General features: G+C 38.6%; 1 protein-coding gene across 2 annotated transcripts in view; it reads left to right on the top strand.

The window, feature by feature from the left end:
• MYBPC3 (myosin binding protein C3) overlaps positions 1–20,514 on the top strand; it is a 62,390-nt gene that overhangs the window by 35,943 nt on the left and 5,933 nt on the right. For both annotated transcript variants that reach the window (XM_039705280.1, XM_039705279.1), the window contains 8 exons: positions 1,287–1,391; positions 4,585–4,773; positions 6,733–6,867; positions 8,068–8,235; positions 9,479–9,567; positions 14,462–14,657; positions 19,179–19,318; positions 20,069–20,228. In XM_039705280.1, coding sequence (XP_039561214.1) covers positions 1,287–1,391; positions 4,585–4,773; positions 6,733–6,867; positions 8,068–8,235; positions 9,479–9,567; positions 14,462–14,657; positions 19,179–19,318; positions 20,069–20,228 — 1,182 coding nt within the window. The remainder of the gene's footprint in view (positions 1–1,286; positions 1,392–4,584; positions 4,774–6,732; positions 6,868–8,067; positions 8,236–9,478; positions 9,568–14,461; positions 14,658–19,178; positions 19,319–20,068; positions 20,229–20,514) is intronic.

The raw sequence follows: 20,514 nt of genomic DNA, 5'->3' as shown, positions 1-20,514 counted from the left end.
TATTTGATAAAATTTATTCTAGAGAACATAGGAAACCCTGGGGCAAGTCTCATTTTGCAGAACAGAATTACCTTACATTTTTGCAAAAATTTTATTATGTCTGGGAAGAAAAATGGAGCTGAATAATCAATAACATTTAAAGGAGATCAACCTAACAAAGAAGCATCAAAGAGCAGGATTCCCTTTAGACTAAGTTAATACATTCTGGTTGTACCTATTGTTGCTATCTGACAAAGCTCAATCACAGAATCAGATAACAAATTTGGCTGGTAAAGATTTCTGATCTCATCAAGTCCAGCCCCACCATGTCAGCTAGATCAGGCACTGATTGCCACATCTAGTCTTTACATAAACACCTCCAGGGCTGGTGACTCCCTGGGTGGCCCATTCCAAAATCTAATCACTCTTTCTGTGAAGAATTTCCTTCTAATGTCTAACCTAAACCTCCTCCCCCGCAACTTAAGCCTGGGTCCTCTCATCCTGTCTCTGGTTTCCTGGGAGAAGAGGCCAAAACCCACCTGGCCACACCCTCCTTGCAAGGAGGTGTAGAGAGCAATAAGGTCACTCCTGAGCCTCCTTTTCTCCAGGCTAAACATCCCCAGCTCCCTCAGCTGCTCCTTACAGGACTTGTGCTCCAGAGCCTTCCCCAGCTCCATTGCCCTTCTCTGGATGTGCTCCAGCACCTCAATGTCCTCTTGTAGTGAGGAGCCTAAAACTGGGCACAGCTCTTGAGGTGTAGCCTCACCAGTGTCAAGTACAGGGTGACAATCACTGTCCTGGTCCTGCTGGCCACACTTGCTGATACAGGCCAGGATGCCATTAGCCTTCTTTGCCACCTGGGCACTGCTGGCTCACATTCAGCCATGGTTCGCCAGCCCCCCAGGTCCTTTTCCACTGGACCACTTTCCAGACACTCTTCCTGCAGCCTGTAGTGCTGGAGGAGGGTATTGTTGCCAAAGTCCAGCACCCAGCACTCGCTGATGTTGAACCTTATGCCATTGGCCCTAGCCCATGACCCAGCCTGTCCTGGTCCCTCTGCAGAGCCCCCCTGCCCTCCAGCAAATGAACACTCTGACCCAGCTTGGTGTCATCCATGAATTTGCTAATGATAGATTCAATACCCTCATCCAGATCATCAATAAAGTTATTAAACAGGGCTGGGCCCAATTCTGATTCCTGGGGTACATCAATACCACACAGGAAAAAAAGCGGTTAAAATATTTAATTTACTTGCATAAAGAAATTGAAACAATAAAACCTCTCATTCATCCTCACCCTTTCTTCAGATGTTCCTGACCCTCCAGAAGCTCCCACAATCAGCAACATTGGAGAAGATTATTGTACTGTGCAGTGGCAACCCCCTAAATACGATGGTGGGCAACCTGTACTTGGTAAGAGTCCAAAGACACGAAGTACCCTGCACTTGGCATATATTTTGTGCTGCTCCTTTGAAATGGAGCAGAAGGATTCTCTGTTTAGACACAAGGAAGGCTGACCCCAGGCAGGAGCTACTGTGATGCACTGAACCGTCAGACCGGCCCAGGGTCTGGCCCTCCAAGTCTGAGCAGAGAGTGCCCCCTGCCTGTGCCATTTGAGTCAGAGAAGTATTTCAGCAAACATTATCGAAGCATGAAAAGGTGAGATGAAAAATAGCTACATCTAACTGTCCTCATTTAAGACTGAAATTTTAAGTCAGTATACAGGATTTTGTGCTTACCTAGGAATATTAAAACAGATCTGTGGCCACCTCAGTCATCAACTCCAGACATCTGCAATCTCAGGCACACATGCAATATAATGTTTTATAGTGGAAAACTACTTCATAATTCTACTTCATATAAAACAATGGGTCATAAAATAGTTTCAATAATTTAGTGACCTTAAAGTCAGTACTCAAAACTAGAGTTCAAAGTTATCATGTGATGCAGGAAATGAGCAGGCACAATCAAGATTATCACAGACACCATTTTAAGTTCTGCACAGAGCATGGTGAGTTTTAGATAGAAATCTCTGTGATCCTCAGAAGAAAAAAAATGCAGGGTCTTGACCAATTTTAGGGGCAAAAATTCCTCTGGAGTCCATATCTAGCAATTTGTTTAATAAAAATCTCTGGAGCTTGAGTTTCTTTGAAAAAAATGTACATTGAAAGCTATATGGACTCCCAGGTGATGCCAGAGCTAGAAATGTCTAAAATTATTTTAATCCCCTGAATAGTATCTGGAAGAGACGAGTTTGTATTTGCATTTGGATGTTTGGACTTCATTCATTTCCACAAGATCTGTCTCATTTAAACCAAAGACTCTACCTGTGCAGGAATGGTTTGTATTTGCATTTGGATGTTTGGACTTCATTCATTTCCAAGATCTCATTTAAATCAAAGACTCTACCTGTGCAGGAATAAACAAGGTGCTGCTGGGCCAGTGCTTTGTGGTTTCATCTGTTCTGACAGGAGGCAAGCAAGAAGTCAAATTATTATGTGCAAAGACCTTTACCAGTAGTTGTGCCATTACCACAGGCAACCCCCACCTCACTGACTATACAAAGCCTATGATTTTGTTTTGTAGGGTTTTTAGAGCACATATTTTGAAAAGTTCTTTGCTTTGTTTTCACTGTCAAAGGAAGGATTTTGTTGATGTTCCAGTAACAGCCTTTGGCACTACCTGAGGAGGTTCCTTCAGGTAGCACAGGGCTGCACTACTGCTAGAGCTCCAATAAAACACCTGCAGCAGGGAGAGAGGAAAAACCAAAATGCAGCACTACCATTCAAACAGAGCGTTAAAAGCAAGTTAAGGAGGCGGGGGGAAAAGGCACATTCATTCTCATCTGTCTTCATATTGTTACAGATGGCTTTGTAGGCAGTCAGATAGAGTCTTTATTAGCTGTATCCAACAGATATAAAAAAGAAATTCACACCCCATCTTCACCTTTCCTGGGGTTTTTTGTGCTTTTTGTATTACTAAAACAGTGTCTTTAACTCTCACGCATTTGTTGCATTTGGGGAAATAATCTGCTTTACCAAATGTCACCAATACAACCAGCATTGTCATTTTACCACCTTTCTGCTTTTTTTTTTAATTGCAAATCTCTTCATTTTGACACTTATGTGCTTAACACTGGTTATCCATAACAGCAAAACACCCCAGAAACTGAGTTTATGAAACTTCTCTCAGTCTCACAGACCCTGCTGAAGTGAGAAAAAATCAGAAACATGCCAAAAGAACCATAGGTTCATCACTTTCAGCATTTAACTCTGAAAGCTACTGAAAACAAGTGTGCTAGGAGTACATCTTAATGCATTTAAAGTGATGATACAACCTGTCAGCTTAAAGATACTTCCACTGTTCTTTTCCCAGAACATTCTGTAGACTCCCATGCTCTTCTTGCATTTCAGCATTGACAGCAAAGGCTGCATGGTGTCTGTGCCCACAGCATGCCAGCAAATCAAATGTGCCTGTCATTCTCCTTATCCCTGGAGACACCTTAAGTGTGAATCATCCTTCCCAGGTGAACCAAAGGGATCTCTGCAAGTTTGACAGCCATGACCTTGGGGAGCAGCAGGGACTGAATCACTCTCCTGCATGCTCAATTATAAGTCCTTGCTACGGACTTACACTATTGCAGCTGCCCCCTGTTACAGACATCTGTACAGATCTGCAGTCCATGGGCAGGAGCACACCCACAAAACACACCCAGATACATGGCACGTGTACATGACTGTTCTCTGATAGTCTTTCTGTAGTTAAAAATGAACAGTTTCATAGCAAAGTTTGTTTGAAAGAAGCCTGTGTGGATCACATCCAGCCACTCTATCTGCAACACAGAGAAGCAGCACAAATTTAATATAGCTACATGGAAAGAAACAGTTCAGTAGTCCTTTGTAGCAGGTCAGCTGGAAAATATCTGACATCTATGTTTCCAATGTGATACACAACCATCCTCCATATTAAGCATTAAAAATCACAGATTCCATTCCCAGTTTTGGAAAATGAGAAATTTATCTTTTATAGTGATAATCCAGCCTCACTTAGTCATTCTGGAAAACAGCATGGTAGTGTAGTAAAGGCTATGGATGTTCTGGAGAAGTGCTAAGACATGGATTCCAGTACAGAGATGACACCTTAAGCTGTACTGGAGATTTGGTCTGCAGTGCACCCAGCTCTCTTTGTTCTGTTATCATACAGGCTCTCTTTCCTTCCCAAGGAAATCAGAGCAAGAAAAATGGTCAGTGCCACTCTCTCACTCACTGCAGGGCTGAAGCAAGCTCAGAGCTGCATTGTCTGGGAAGCAATCTGAATTCCCACGACTTTGCAAAGAACACAGAGATCTAGCATCAGTTCTTTGATAAAACATTAATGTTTAAAAAAGGGAATTTTCAAACTGTTTATCCAATTAATTCTATGTGGGGGATTTAGGCTGTTAGTCAAGATTAGTGAATTGAAACTGAATAAAAGAAATAATTTTTTAACTCTATACCACATCTTAGACATTCAAGAAAATTTCTCCTTCGCTTAAAAGGATGTTTTTTTCCTGCACGTGAGAAAACAATTTCCAGTTCTTTTACATCATAACAGCTGTCCTTTCCAGGCTATATTTTAGAGAGAAAGAAGAAGAAGAGCTACCGATGGATGCGGCTGAACTTTGACCTTTTAAAAGAGCTAACCTACGAGGCCAAGCGGATGATTGAAGGAGTGGTTTATGAGATGCGGATTTATGCTGTCAATTCTATTGGCATGTCCCGGCCAAGCCCTGCCTCACAACCCTTCATGCCCATCGGTGAGTTTGGAAACTCCGTGGTATTTCTAGGATAAAACCAAGACAGGACAATTTTGATCTCTTCTCTTCAATTCCTTTTACAGCTAAAAAGAATGTGTCAGGAAAGAAGCTATCAACCACTTCTATATTCTATATTTAATCAACCTTTTCCTTTGTAATATCCCTCTATCTCTCATTCCTCTTCCTGAAGAGCACAGAGGTTCCAGTTTCATGAAATTGCTGATGAATTTTTAGTTGTTATAATTAGAAGTGTGAGAGTCAAGCTGGATCTGGAAAGGAGGAGAACTAATTGACAGAGATTTCCCTGTCCCTCTCAGCTTCTCCCATTCCCTTATGGGTGCAAATATCACAGTATCCCGTCCAGTGCTCCCTTAATCCCAGCCCTCTCCACAGCTAAAAGGATAGATGATTAAGAAAATATTTGAGGAATGATTTTCTATAAATAATCCTTCCCAATACAGCAGTGCAGTGTCTCCTGCAGTCCCTGAGCAAGGAGCAAGCTAAAGGAGTCCTCAGGAAGCCTGCCTGCTAAGACTTTTAGGGAGAAGACCCACAAAAATACAAACAGCTGGAGATTAAAATGACTAGAGTTTCTAAATCTACAAATAACAGTGAAGGGGGACAGCCTGCTGACGGAGATAATGTAAAAGCAGATGATGTAGTGAAGGAGTCAGAAGGGAAGGCTGAACTGCAAGAAGAGTCTCTTAATTCTGGATTTCAAACTCACAACAGCTGGTCTGCAACAAAAGAGGTCAAACAAGAACCATCAAGTGGAGCTACTGAAAAAAAAGGTCCAATGTTTTCATGGGATAGGCAGAGTTTTACTTGATTAAGGATAAAGTTCACACTTACTTCTTCAGAGAAGAGGTTTGGGGTTTTGATCGTGCACTGTGTTGTTTATGCCCCCAATTGCATTTCCTCCTGTGTGCTGTCCTTGCTACCATGTGAATACAAAAATTTTTGACAGTTACAGAAATGAAATTAGGTGATATTTTTTGGATTGTTTTTCTTTTGCAATAACTTTGGGAACTAAGACTGATTTCAATTAGTTTCACGATTCGTGAATGTGTATTTAACTTGTAAAATCTATTATGTATATTTAGTAGATATTCAATTTATAATATACATATGCCAAACATACATGATTGCTCTTATGTATGTATACTAAATTTTATGGTCCTGCACCCTAAATGTTATTTTGAAAAAGTTGTTTTCTGTTTGCTTTTTGGTATCAATTATTTCACAGTAACATTTATGTGTATTTTGGATCCTCTAGTAAGGGCTTTTCTTGATTATTTTTAAGTTAGAGGAAAATAGTCATGCTGCAGAAGACTGAATCTAGCTAGTGGTCTTTCTGAACTGTGGGTTTATAAAAAGCCATGACATCTGTTCTGAAGAGATATGAAAAAGTTATATCTAAACCAAAATTTTTTATCCCCAAAATATTTTTCTCAAGTATGCCTCTGTTACAAATGCACAAATCAGAAGCAGTGGTTTTGTAAACATGCAGTCATAACTTTTGGTAATTTTCTTCACTGTGTGAGTGAAGAGAAATTTAACCACTGTCAGTTTGAAAATTTTGTCCAGTTACAATCAGGGTGTAAGTACAGAATATAAAAGGTATGTATTTAATTTCTAAACTTCTCTGCAGACTTATGATGACAATTGGACTCCCTTCTGCAAGTCTTCTTTTCTTTAGTGGGTCTTCATCAGTGAGCATCTGTAAATAGGAACTGCTATCTCAACCTCTTTTTCCCCTTCCTATTAGAGAAATCTTATGCTGTGTCTTTATTAAATGATGTAATAGGTGTTACACTTACAAGTGAGCTTCAGATAGATTTATTTTATTAATACAGACAGTGGTACATAAATCAGTGGTTAATCACTCCTTGTATAACCTTTGAATTCTCACAGTTGTATTGCTGTTTCTCAGAATCTACTGTCTGTATTTCCTTACAGCTCCTCCGAGTGAACCAACCCACTTCACAGTGGAGGATGTTTCTGACAGCACTGTTTCCTTGAAGTGGAGGCCCCCTGAGCGCATTGGAGCCGGGGGTTTGGATGGTTACATGGTGGAATACTGCAAAGATGGATGTAAGTAAAGATGAGTACTAGGCGGCAGCAATAGAGCATTTTAAAAATGCTACAATTGCAATAACTTCACCTCAATACACTACCAACAACCTAACCATGTCCAGCATGACCAAATTTTAACTCTAATCTATGTCTACCATCCTTCCAACCATCACCATACTCACTACGATGTGACTGTAAAATCATGGAAGTCACATCCATAATGTCATCTTCACAATCATCATAAGTCTTAATAAACGTTAGTAACACAAAAATATCATTACTGTTCTATAGTCACTCCTATACTTCTGCATCATTCATGAATTGCATATTCCTTAAAACACAGAAAATAACATTATTGTGACATCAGTCAAACTTTAAAGATACTTTACCTCATTTAATACTATTACTGGAAATAGAGAGTGTAACAGCACCATATCTACAAAATTCAATGTTCTGTGCTGCTACAATATAATACTGACATCATAAAAATCCAGCAACAAATTTATAGTCACTTCAATATTGACATTTTCCCTGACACTAGGCTCAATTGCCAAATAATCTAAACTAGGGGGTTTACAGGGCATAATTTATGCAGAAATAATTTACAGTCCTTAATGAGACATCACTATAGAATTACCAGAATCTCTATGTCATTGTCAGAGCAGAATGATTTTATCAGTCATATTTCTGTGCTTTATAACAAGGAAGCACTAAGAATTCTGTTCTACTGTGTCAATCGAGAATTAAACAATAAATTCCAACAGTTATGTGCTCTATTATTGTTTTCAGCATATGTGGCTCTCAATCTCTTTGGACAGTCACAAAAGGTATATTTACTCCAAGAAAAAAAATTAAATTAAGCCTTCACTTTCTTGCTAAATCTACTTCCAAAATTCTGCCCATTCCCATGTAGTAAAATAAATGCCAAGAAGTCCCACAGCTCTAAGCTCCATAAAACAAAATGCCAAGAAACTACCCAAAGATGATTCCCTTATCCTTAGCAATTTTGAGTAACGAAGTGTAGAGATTGCTTAACTCCACATGTAAACACATTTCCTTGATCCAGAGTTCTTCTCCCAACTTATTTTATTCCCTTTTAAGGATGGTGTTGCAGCTTGAGTTCACTTTACCCTAATAGAAATTTGCTTTCAATTGCAAACAAGGCCTCAGTTTGGAAAAATAATCTATTATTGCAATATGCAAATACTGTACTTGTAGCTACAGAGTGGATTCCTGCTCTTCCCGGCCTAACTGAGCGCACATCTGCACTGATTAAAGATCTGGTCACGGGGGACAAGCTTTATTTCCGTATCAAGGCTGTAAACCTGGCTGGTGAGAGTGCAGCAGCAACAATAAAAGAGCCAGTTACTGTTCAAGAGATCCTGCGTGAGTATCTATACTGAATAAATTCTGCCTTTATCTGAGAATAACACACAAACTGCTCTTCCACTTGGATTAGGTGCCCAGTGTCTTCTGACTCTGAGAACATCTCTACAGCACCCTGGTCTTATATTTGTAAAGCATAGCTCTTAAAATAAAATTCTACTTCTTACGTTCAAAATATGGACATTTCACCTCTTGCAATGGCACTGTCAGCATTTAAGAAACATTTATGTAATATTTACCTCGCTGCTTGGAAAGCTGCTATATTACTGCTAAATGACTGTGTTGGCTATGGCAAGAGATCTATTTCCTTCATTGTCGCAGATTATTAATTACCACCCTGTGTATCACCCAACAGCAATAGATTAAAATTCATTTGACTGGAGTCCAAAAGACATCAAGAGCTGCTAATAGTGGATTCCTCAACCTTGGCTCACACGAAGTGTCTGCCAGAGTCTCACTGGCAGTAAATTGAGCCAATGTAAATAAAACAAAGTTTAATGCGTCTCAATACCAAATGGTCATGAAGACAGATACTCCAACTGTATGTTAAGAAATTCCTTCCGTAAATAATAGGGAAAACTAAGGATAAAAGGAGAGCATAGAAAGCTTTCCAGTGAAGTAGAGGAAAGCAGAGGCAAGTGAAATAAAACATGCAGTAAGGTCCTTATTTGTTAGTGAAAGTAAGATGCTACAAAGAGATTCCACTACATCCATCTCAAAGAAAGAACTGTAACTGAATGACTGTAGCAAGATAAAGGAACCCATCAGTTGCTGCGTTTTCTGAGTGTGTCCATAAATACCTCCCAGTGGCAATTTACAAGGTGCTGCAATATCAATGTAGCAACAGATAATCATAATCTGTCATCACTCCTTTACTCCAATACCTTCCTCGTCCATCCTTTCTACTGAACTGAACAATTTTTCCAAAGAAATAAAGTCCATATAGAAGACTCACATCCAACAGAAGCCACCCAAATTTGGCATTTCAGATGTGACACATTTTCATAATGCTGCTGTCACTGACAACAAGCTCAGATGTAAATATATGAGACTTAATATTAACTTGTTATCCAGTAAACAAATACATTTGAAACTACTGAGAGACTGAGCTAGTCCCTAAAAGTACAAACAGTGTTTCCACAATTTTCTTATGCTTAAAGTTATCCATTGCCTTATTTTTGCTATAAATAATGTTGCATATTATCAAAAGTTTTGTATTTAGTGTGCTAATGCTTAACTGCAGAGCGTCCCAAATTCTGGCTGCCACGCCACCTCAGACAGACTCTGGTGAAGAAAGTGGGTGAAACAATCAATATTGTGATCCCTTTTCAGGTATGTATCAGCTTCCATTTTGTCATGGTTATTTATGATTGCTTACCTAAAGCAGTTTCCCTAATGCGAGTTCCCATTACTTCACTGCCTAAGCAGACTTACACAAGTATGGCTGATGATTCATGAAACCCTCTCAAAAATTTGAGAAGTGGAGGGAATCACTCTTTTTTTCAGTAATTTTTTTTTTTACAGTCAGAGTTTCTTCCTTAATCCCACCTTTTGGGGAAGAAGAAAAAAGTGCTCTAAGTAAGTGCAAGCCCATTCCTGCTTACTGAGTGAGCACAGGAGGCACCTTAGGGAGAAGTAGACAAAAGTGTAAGAATCCAACTAATTACTCTTCTGGAACCAAGGCACTTGATGCCACTGGGCAACTTCCTTGGCAAAAGCATGTATGTTAAATTCTGAAAGGCTGACTGCAAAAATCAGAGTTTGCAAATAAAGGCAGGACCCCAGTTGGCCCTGGGATGCAGAACCCCAGTGTGTGTACAAAGATCTGCTTGGGCATTACTGTGCATGAGGGTATAAAAACCAGAGCATGCTGAGGGTTATCAAGGGTGCATGTATGCAACTACACTTCACTAAGGCATGCACAAAATTGCTAAAATATACACCAGACTGACCTGACCAATTACCTCATCTTGGCATTTTCTAGCTGTATAGACCTGACCATTTCTACACATGCCTTTTTTCAGATGCAAGACTAGAACAATAGAGTGCAAGAATTAGTGTGTGCAAGGAAATGGTTTCCTAAGGGAGAAATAGCAAAAGAAATTGTAAATTACAGACTCTGGCTCTGATACAGATATCCTCAGTAATAACAGATATATCACTTAATCAAGTCTTCAGTTAAAATTTTAAGACACTGAAATTTCCCTACAGTCCAGAATTGACATTTCTAGAAATCTAATCCTATTACTAGTGATGAGCTTTGAAATTCTCATATAAAAGATACTGGACATATGCAAAACATTTTTTTTCCACAAGGGAGACAAATATGCACACATCACCTGTATTCTTTTGTTTGAGCAGCACTGGCAGGAAAAATATTGTTAGAGCAAAATTTATGTAAACTTAAAGGTACATGTCTTTTTGCACTATGGTTACTGGGTCAGATGAAAAGTTGCTTTTTTTCAGAGATATCTCATTAGTACACATTTGCATCGCCTTCTTGAATTGCATGCTTGAATTATTTCAGCATAATCATAAGGCATTTTTTTCTTTCACATTTCTTATCTCCAAAATTGTTAAAATTACTTTTTTACTGATGTCTAGCCACACACAAAATTCAAGATTTGTACGTCTGCTATTTCTGAGTTATGTAATTATTTTTTAAAACCCCTAAAATAGATATTTTTCTTGCTTTGATGTCCAAGTTGAAGAAAAATTGCACAAATTTGACAAGCTGTCCTATAAGCAGGGGAATAAAGTTTAGCATCTTAGAGATTTGTGTCTTGTGTCCCCTTGTGCTGGTTTTGACTGGGCCATTAATTTTCTTCATGGAAGTTGCTATGGGGTCATGTTCTGAATTAGTGCTGGAGAGAGTATTGATAATTTTGGGGTATTTTAGCCATTGCTGAGGGCAGTGCATACACAGAGTCAAGGCTGCCTCTGCTCCCCAGAAGCCTCTGCCAGGAAGGGAGGTGCTACACCATGACAGCCCCATATCAGCACTGTCCCACACATGCAGCACCTCCTCTGCTGAGAGCAGCCTCCCTGCAACATTCCCAGAGATTTGCCAGTTCTGGGCCCTCCTTCCCTCACTGACACGTCCTCAGCTCCCTGGCCAGGATAAGTGCATGTGGCAACTAATCCAGAGCTTCACTTAACCCTGCCTCACCATTCAGCTGCTGCCAAACAAAAGAGTTAAAAGACTGAGCTTTGCCTGACTTTTCTCAGGGGGGACACTAACTGAGGTTTTGGCATTTCAACCAGTGATCAATTTTTCACAGAACTGTACTAAGCTAATCTTAGAGATTTTGAGTGCTCTGGCAAATTTGGCCAAATTGAACCAACTGATTGAAAAGTGATTTGAGTAGCTGACTGACAAATCATGTGTTGGTACAAGCTCCTGTCTCCTTAAGGGTAGTGCTAACAAAAATGCCAAAATCTATCCAGCAACACCAGATTTTACTCTGAGAACAAAGCCTGAATTTAATTCAATAAGTATTTTTTGAGTGAATTAAATTTGTCGTAGTGTTGAACTGCAGCTCTCACAGTATTAAGAACTGTGGCTACAGCTATTTAGAATATGTAATACTGATGACCTTTCAAAAAAAGCAAATCAAAAGGAACTTTTCCCTTCACATTTTGAAAAATTTTAAGTCACTGGCCATTTCTATTGCAGAAGACTCTAAGTAGATACAGAATCTAGAATCTAGTGAACGTGGAAGCCAGTGTCTTCTACTATTTACAGCCTCTGCAACCTTTCCAGTGACCTCTGTGGTCATTACAGTAAAATTCTGTGAAATACATTGTCAAGGTATCCTGGGTTTAATGCTACTGGCAGATCTATTTAAGCCTTTAGATCAAAATGTCCCAAAAAGAAAGTAAAATATTGTTACTAACGGTTTGTTTTTTTTTTGGTTGAGTGCATTAAGCAGGTGGAACATTCTGGTGAAAGGAAGACAATCAACAAATTCTTGCCTCAAAATTAACTACATGGCATGTGATTGGAGGGGTATTACGTGCTATTAGTGGTTAAAATTCACAGTAGTACTGAGCAGTCTTTTTGTCCATCATAAATGTGTGAATATAAATATCTAAGAGCATTTAAATTCATTCTTCCCTGGCTGTGAACTCCCTAAGTTTCTCTGGTGCTATTTAGCTACTCTGTCACTCACTGTTCTCTCTCAGATTATCTATTACACATTGCAGAAATCCAATCCTCTGACATATGTATTAGGAACATGCTTTCTCTCTGATTATGCTTTTCACAGTCTATAAATATAAGAGTATATGAAAACCAACACTTTGAACACTTGCAATCTTTCACTGGCTCTCACAGCTCCTCAGAAAAGGAGGAGCTGTGAGTGAACATATCTGATCAACCACACTAGAACACCAGCAGCAACAACCTTGTAATCAGTCTGAAAACCTGCCAAGTATTTGTCTTGACAAAGTAGAAATTTAAATAAATGCCCATAGAACTATACTATTTAGGTAGATTATTTTCAAAGCATTTCCTAGCCAAATTTTTCAAGGAGGATCTTCATATCACTTTAAAATACAGGCATATGTGGGAAGTAAAATAGAGTGAGTTCTTGGCCTGTTCACCAATAACAAGACACAACTATGGAACATAAAACACAAAACAACCCAAACCCTTTCACTTATTCCAGAATTTCTACTATACATTCCAGCTGAAGAGAGAAAGCCATTTCTTGCTCTAACAGGTTTTTGTGAGGGTTCAGTGAAATGAGACCAGGGTACAGGTACACTAGAACAGGACAAAACTCTCTTGTATCTATTATTTCAATGCTGCAGGCCTGAGGTGCTCTTAACTATGCTCCTTGGCAGAAAGCTGTATGAAAACAATTTACCAGAGAGAGAGAATGCAAAACCATTGCTCATTCAAGGTCTATACATCAGCCCTGATGTAAAATAAACTACAATACATCAGATGAGTTAGCGAAAAAGAGCATCAATGAACAAGTAGCAATTTCTAGGTGTTCTAGACATCCTTTAGTATAATTTTGGACAGATCTTGGTCTGACTCTTATAAAAGGTGAAGTTTTTTTCCTAATAACACTGGGAAAAAAAAAGACTGCACAGACCTTCTGCTACACCTGAAATAAAGGTGTAGCAATGCACAAAGATTCATTATTATTCTGTGTACAGTTAGGCACCAAAACCAAGGCTCTGAGTATCTTAATCTCCCTCTGTAGGCTAAAGGAGTGTTTCAGACAGAGAAAGAGTCTTTCCGGTGGATTGAGGAACCTTGCAGAGCTGCTTTCTGTGCTCCTTACCTGAGGCAGAGTCCCCATTTCAGTGCCTTAGGCAGCCTGAGCAGAGCTGACTGCTGCCCTGCAAGGTCCCACCTTCCCTCCCCACCCACCTGAATGAACCACTCCAGGCCTGTGCTGCTCTCTTTCACCTTGCTAATCTGGCAGAAACTTAAAAACCCCCACTGAGTTATTTTCTGTTGGATTAACTATTAATACACTTAATAAATATGTTATGGCCATTTTCTGGGGGTTTTTTTGGGATTCCTTGGTTGGAGTTGTACTGTGGAAGTATCCCCCCAATAACTTTTGAAGAACTAAATAGCACTTACCATTTTTCCTGGAAATGGCTGGATGAGAGTGATGCACACCGCTGGTATCTCACCGATTCCACAATGCCATCTTCCATGGGTGTAGCAACCCTGACTGCTTAGGTTGACAGTCACCAAAACAATTTTGCAGTGCAGAAAGAATTATACAGTAAATTTCACATCCCCAATATTACATCCCATCCACAAGATTACAATAATTGTTTTTAAAAAATCTTCAAAAGGCTGGAGGACAGAGCAGCAAACATTTTAAGAAAGAGAGGAGAAGGGGAGCAGAGCTAATAAAGTCCTCAGGTGTGTAAGGGTTCTGCTCATAACAATCAGAATAAGTCAGATCACCTGTTGGCCACTCTGATGCCTGGGAAAGAGCCCAGTACACTATAGTATTTCTGCATTTGTTCTCACTATCAGTTCAGTTTCTAACTAAATGGCATCCTCAGAGCATGGTGCCACTAAACCACACAGGTGGTAGCAAATATTTGTCTGGAAAAAAACCAAAAATTGTCAAGTATTTATGGAGTTTACTATCTCAACTCTGTGTATTATATTAAGCCTTCTAAATTTATTGCTAAGAGAAGAATGGAAATACTAAAACCTTAAAACAAGTTTTTTGTCTCTATTTAGGGTAAACCAAGACCCAAAATCACTTGGCTGAAAGATGGTCAAGCTCTAGACTCCAAAGATGTGGGAATTCGGAACAGCAGCACAGACACCATCCTTTTCATCAGAAAAGCAGAGCTTCATCACTCAGGAGCATATGAAGTCACTCTTCAGATAGAAAACATGTCTGATAAAGTTGCAATAACAATACAAATCATAGGTAAGACCCTGACAACATCAGAATTAAGCAGATCATGCAAATCAAAATAATGGCCAGGCTGAGGTAACCCAAAGGTCCAACTATCTCAGAATCCATTCTCTTTCAATGGTTGGCTGCAGATGGTAGGACAAAGAGCAGGGCTATTGTGTGATCTTATTTTCCTACTACATTTTCCCACCTAGAAATTATCTGTGTCCTAGAGACCTTAAGAAGGTGAGGGATATTCTTTGCATTCCATAGTTCTTTAGTAATCTTCAGTGATCTTTTTCTTGCCTAATTTTATCCAGTCTGTATTTTAATCCAGGTCTAGTTTGAGAATCCAAACATCCTTTTATAAGGAATTTCATTTTAAGTACATATACCTATTTGTTTTGATTTGAGTCTGTCTCCTGACAATCTCATTTGACATCAAGTTTTGTATCAGAAAAAATCATCAATAATCATTCAGCTTTTCCATGTTACTCATGACTTTACAGACTTCAGTCCCACTTGCCTCAGTTAATTTTCTCAAGTTTTACTCTCTTCATTTTGACTATTTTCAAACAGATGCCATTCCATATCTTTGATCATCCTTATCAATCTCCTTTCTATTACTCTGAGAAAGATAGAATTTCAGAGTTCTGGTGTTCTTAGGCATAGCCATATTGTACTCGAGGAAGGAAATAAGAATCTTGGAATGGATGTATTCTTACATGGGGTTTTTTTATTAGATAAGGATAGGAAGATAAAATCATTACCATAATATACCTCTACAGTTCCAAAAATTAGTAGGCACAGTCCTGTGAATTTGAAAAATTCACATGTTATGCCTTACCCTGTTAAGATTGTCTAGTTATTCTGGGGCTTATTCACTATTATACAATTTCCAGTCTCTTTTCTAATGTCATTTTAAAGGAATGCATTGCCAAAATTTCTATAACTTCTGTTGGGATTTTGTGAGAGATACTCTGAGATCTTGCCTATTCAGATTTCATTAATGTTTAGCCAGGGTTTTTCTATTTCTCCTTATTACCACTCCTTTTAACATTCTTGGTAACTGTTTTTATTTCTCTTTCCCCACATTTTCACAATGTTATCCCAAATTTCTTCCAGTGTATCAATACATTTTTAGAATATTTGTTTTGGCTCAACTCCTCATGTTTTGGAATTAAAATGCTGACTTTGCTCTGCTTAAAGTTTTATTAATTATGTTGGCAGAATGGGTATGCAATGGTGCCAACAGCAAACAAGAACTGCATAAAAAATTGGAGCAAATATGTCTTAATACCAGCAGCTGCTGCTGCTCAAGAGGATGACTGCAGTTCTGCAAGAGCAAAATAAGTAAATGGCAGCTAAACCAAAATAATCGCGAGTGCCCAGGGAAGGTGTGGATGCCCCGTGCCTGGTGGTGTTCAGGGCCAGGCTGGATGGGGCTCTGAGCAATCTGCTCTGCTGGAAGGTGTCCCTGCCCGGGGCACAGGGATGGAACTGAAAGAGCTTTGAGCCATTCTCTGACTCAGGTAAAGGGGAGTAGTGCACCCTACACTCTAAATTATCTTTCCAAAACTGGTTAGTGACTCTTGATTCTGGCCATTGCTTTTAGGCCATAGCACCAAGTATCTTCTGCCTATTGTTTGTGTACAAAGTCACAAAAACACATCCATCTACCATTGCTACAGAGTTATACCATACAGGAAATGAATGATTCAAAAAAAGAACTAATCTTATCACACAGGTAAGAGTTGGAGGACAGGCATTAATTTTGTACTTCTTGGGCAGGTTGGTCAAATGAATGGGAAGACATATATTTCATTAATTTATGACCAAGAAGAGAAAGGGCTTGTAACATATATTGCAGATACTTCTGCAAATGGGAAGACATATATTTCATTAATTTATGACCAAGAAGAGAAAAGGCTTTTGCAGATACTTCTGCAGTCAGGGCATCTACTCTGATTTTTTATTCTGTTATTCTGTCATCAGAACTACATTTTCTCAATTCTGTTAACTGCACTTTTTGTTCCTCAGATTTTCTATTCTCTTGGCAAAAATATGGGTGATTCAGGCACTCTTTCTACACTCCTTGTGGTGCTTTAGAACAGCAGGCTGAAAAGCCAGCCTGGCTTTCAGAGCCACAACAAGTCAATCAGTTATCTTTTGAGGTGTCTTTTCATCAGCTAACTTCCCTTGGCAAAAGTCTCCTTGATGAAGAAGTAATGCTTGTGGCTTCAGCACCTATCATTTATTGGGGTAAGGCAAGAGCGCAGGTAGCCAAAAGCTCTGCTTGGTGATGAGTCAGGTCAGCTCCAAACTAGAGGAAACAACTCTGTTACTGCCATCACCTTCCCTCGTTGCCAAAACAGTTGTTGCCATTTAGTCTATAGATGAAAAAAAATGCACTTTTTCTATGGGAATAGAATATTCAGAAATAGATTAGACTTTTAGAAATTAGACTTTTAGAAAGTTCTAAGATAATGAAAGTATCTCCAATCTCTGGAGAATACAGTTCCCTCAACTTCTTTCACCCTCTACATGAATCAACAAATTATGTTTTTCATCATGACTTCTATTGACTGAAGCAAACCTCAGTTATATATTTTTTAAACTGAAATTAATTCTTTTTCTCATTAGGTATTATTTGAAGATATAAATTATAATTTATCTTTGAAAGATAATTCACACTTTATCTCTTCTTCCCACTGTATAAATTTCATTAGTTTTCAAAACTCCTCAGCTGAGCTTGTGCTGAGAGTAAGACAGAATACTTCCTCAGAATATAAATCCCCACTCTGACACAGTGCCCTACAGAAAAAAATAATTTGGGTAAGAAGCATCAGTAAATTTAACTTTTCCCATCCTCTATCCACAAGCTAGAGATGTACTGGTTATTACTGAGAAAAAAATATTCTACCATTCTACGAAGAAATTTTGGATAGATCTTGCAGATTGCATTATCCCATTGAACCACAAAAATCAAGATAATAAAAATCCATGTAGCAAATTTATCCATCTCTGCCTTTTTTAAGGTTGTTCTTCATACATATGCAGACAGGTATGTAATATGAAAAGTTCTTCTCTTAAATCAGAATAGATTAATTGATTTCTATAATGAAATACATATCTAACAAAACAACTATGTGGTTTTTTCTTCTAAAAAGATGTGATTAACATGTGATTCATGTTAACAACAAATGCATTTCCACATCCCTATAAGCAATGTTGTTCGTTGGACAATATATTGTCATTCCCTACTTCCGAAACAGAGAAGGAAATGTAAGAAGGCTTTACCTGGTTGGTGGCTGCTGAGAAACACAGAGGATGGCAGGTTTTTCTCTGAAATGCTAGTTAAGATAGGCAGAAAGAGGGTGATAAATGCAATGAGAGTCATGCATTCCACATCCCTTATCAGACATCATGCAGTGTTCTAGCAGGCACCACTTTGAAGGAGGACAGTAGGGGTCAAACCTAATTATAAAGCAGTTTTCAATTCCAAAGTTTGTCAGTGAAAAGAGAATGAGCACATTGTACTTTGATGTAGAAAGTCACAGTTCCCCTAATAACAAACACTGATTCATTACTGGTTTGCATATCCTTCTTTAAGGAATTAAATTACATGCCACCTATAATTACATTCCTCTGTGCTTTGCTCATCTCAAACCTACATCCATCAGATTCGTACCATTTTCTTAATTTTTCCAGTTTAGCTACACAATGGGGAGACAGTTTCCCTTCAGCTGTCTAGAATGATCTTGAACTATTTTTCACTCAGTAACAAGATGAACTATCTAGCTGTCCCCAGCAGTCCCCATAACTGGGTGCAACAATCTAACATCAAAAAGGTGAACTGCTGTACTCAAAAAAGACAGAAATACTATTTAATAAATCTAATCTAAACCTTATAGTATTTGATTAAACAACATGGTATAAATACGAATGATCCTCAAAAAGAAAAAATTAAAATTATTATAATTTCATACTATGTTGTTTTTCTCTATATTTCCATGTATTATAAAAAGAACACGGATTTCTCTATCTCTTTGAGAGTTTGTTCATTTTCTAGTTATTACAGAGCAATCACCTAGTGGGCAAGTCAAGCACTGAGCCAAGAGGGAAAAGGTGTGTTCCCAAATGGCTGGCCTTCCTCAGCTGGAAGGCACATACCACTGCCCTGGTTGGTGCAGCAATGTAGATAAATGTCCAAGAAATTGCACTGAGGTAACAAAGTAAGTAATAAAACTGCAGTTAAAGAGTTAATCACATCCATCCAAAGAACACAAACTTCTTATTCCATTTTGAAGATGTTACTAATTCTAGTGTGTTTTCTATTTCTCTGTAGGATTCAGGCCTCTCTAAAGAATATTCAAAGGGTATTTGAAAATTTCCCAGTGTTCTTGTTTACAGTTTTAACATAAATGAAGTGTGTTGCTATGGAATGTTACAGATTGCTATCAGGTTCTATTTTTTTTTCCCTGCATGGGGAAATGACAAAGCTCTTGGATCTTGAACTAAAAGCTAAGGTTTTTTCTCATGTCTCCTCTGCAGACAAGCCCGGTCCTCCTCAGAATATAAAGCTTGTAGATGTTTGGGGATTTAACGCAGCCCTGGAGTGGACACCTCCCCAGGACGATGGCAATGCTCAGATCTTGGGCTACACCGTTCAGAAAGCTGACAAAAAAACCATGGTAAGAACTTGGCTGGGTTTGTGGCTCTGAAGGGAGTTAAACCAGCACCTGCTCTGGGAACACAGAGACTCGAGGGAAATGACCGAGTTCATAACACTCATTTGTGTGTCCAAGGTGTCTTGTGGCACCTCAGAGGCAATTAAACATTAAAAAATAGAATCTAAAAACCCCCAAAAGGTGAAAGATTAAATGCTCTCTATAAAATGGAAGAGACCAAGCCTGTGCTGTCTCAGGTGATGACTGCATAGACAGCTCTCCTTAGAAGGTGGAATTATACTTTCTATTTGCAATTATATTTTTCATAAATGCAGCAAAAAATTGAAGGGAAGGGAGGAAGAGTTAGACTTGAAGTGTGATGCCAGGCATACCAGGGTATGTACTGGGAGACGTATGAATGCCTGTCAAACTGAAAAAATATCTTTCTCATGGAAGACCCCATTAAGCAGTCACATTCTGAGTACACATTTTGTATCAGACTCCCCAGATATGAGTATGGCTAAAATACGGTAGAGAGTTGAGGGAATTTTTTGCTCTAAATAGAAACATTCGTACGCCTATCATACTGCCAGAATATAAAAGTAAGAAAATAGATCAGCTGATCTTTACAGAGAGCAACAAAATATCACAGGTTAGTGTTAAATACCTGTCAGCCTGTCTTTTCCTTGGAGCAAAAAATATTCTCTCCATTCCAAAAGCAGCACCAGTCTGACCTTCCATACCATCTTCCTAAACAGTGCAGTTTTGTTACAGGAATGGTACACAGTTTTTGATCACTATCGTCGCACAAACTGTATAGTGTCAGACCTGATTATGGGAAATGAGTATTTTTTTCGAATCTTCAGTGAAAATTTGTGTGGATTGAGTGAAACTGCTGCAACCACCAAAAATCCTGCCTACATCCAAAAAACAGGTAACATATTCTTCAAACCAAAGATCACAAAACCCACTAAGTACCAGAAGTAATACACTGGCAAAATGGAAAATAGAGTTTTACTAGCTGCACCCCTAAAGATATTTTCATTATTTAATAACTAGCATTTATAAAGAATTTTAGCATCAAGAGCCTTTATCTAGGAAGATCTCATGTACTAATACAAAAGTTAGTTTAAAAATATTTAATAAAAGTTAAAATATTTAATAAAAGTTAGTTTAAAAATATTTAATCACACAGTCTTCCTAAACTGTCTGAAGTAAAT

The sequence above is a fragment of the Passer montanus genome, unplaced genomic scaffold, assembly GCF_014805655.1.
Source record: "Passer montanus isolate IOZ18808 unplaced genomic scaffold, ASM1480565v1 scaffold18, whole genome shotgun sequence".
Lineage (NCBI taxonomy): Eukaryota > Metazoa > Chordata > Aves > Passeriformes > Passeridae > Passer > Passer montanus.
This window is presented reverse-complemented; position numbering and strand designations above follow the sequence as displayed.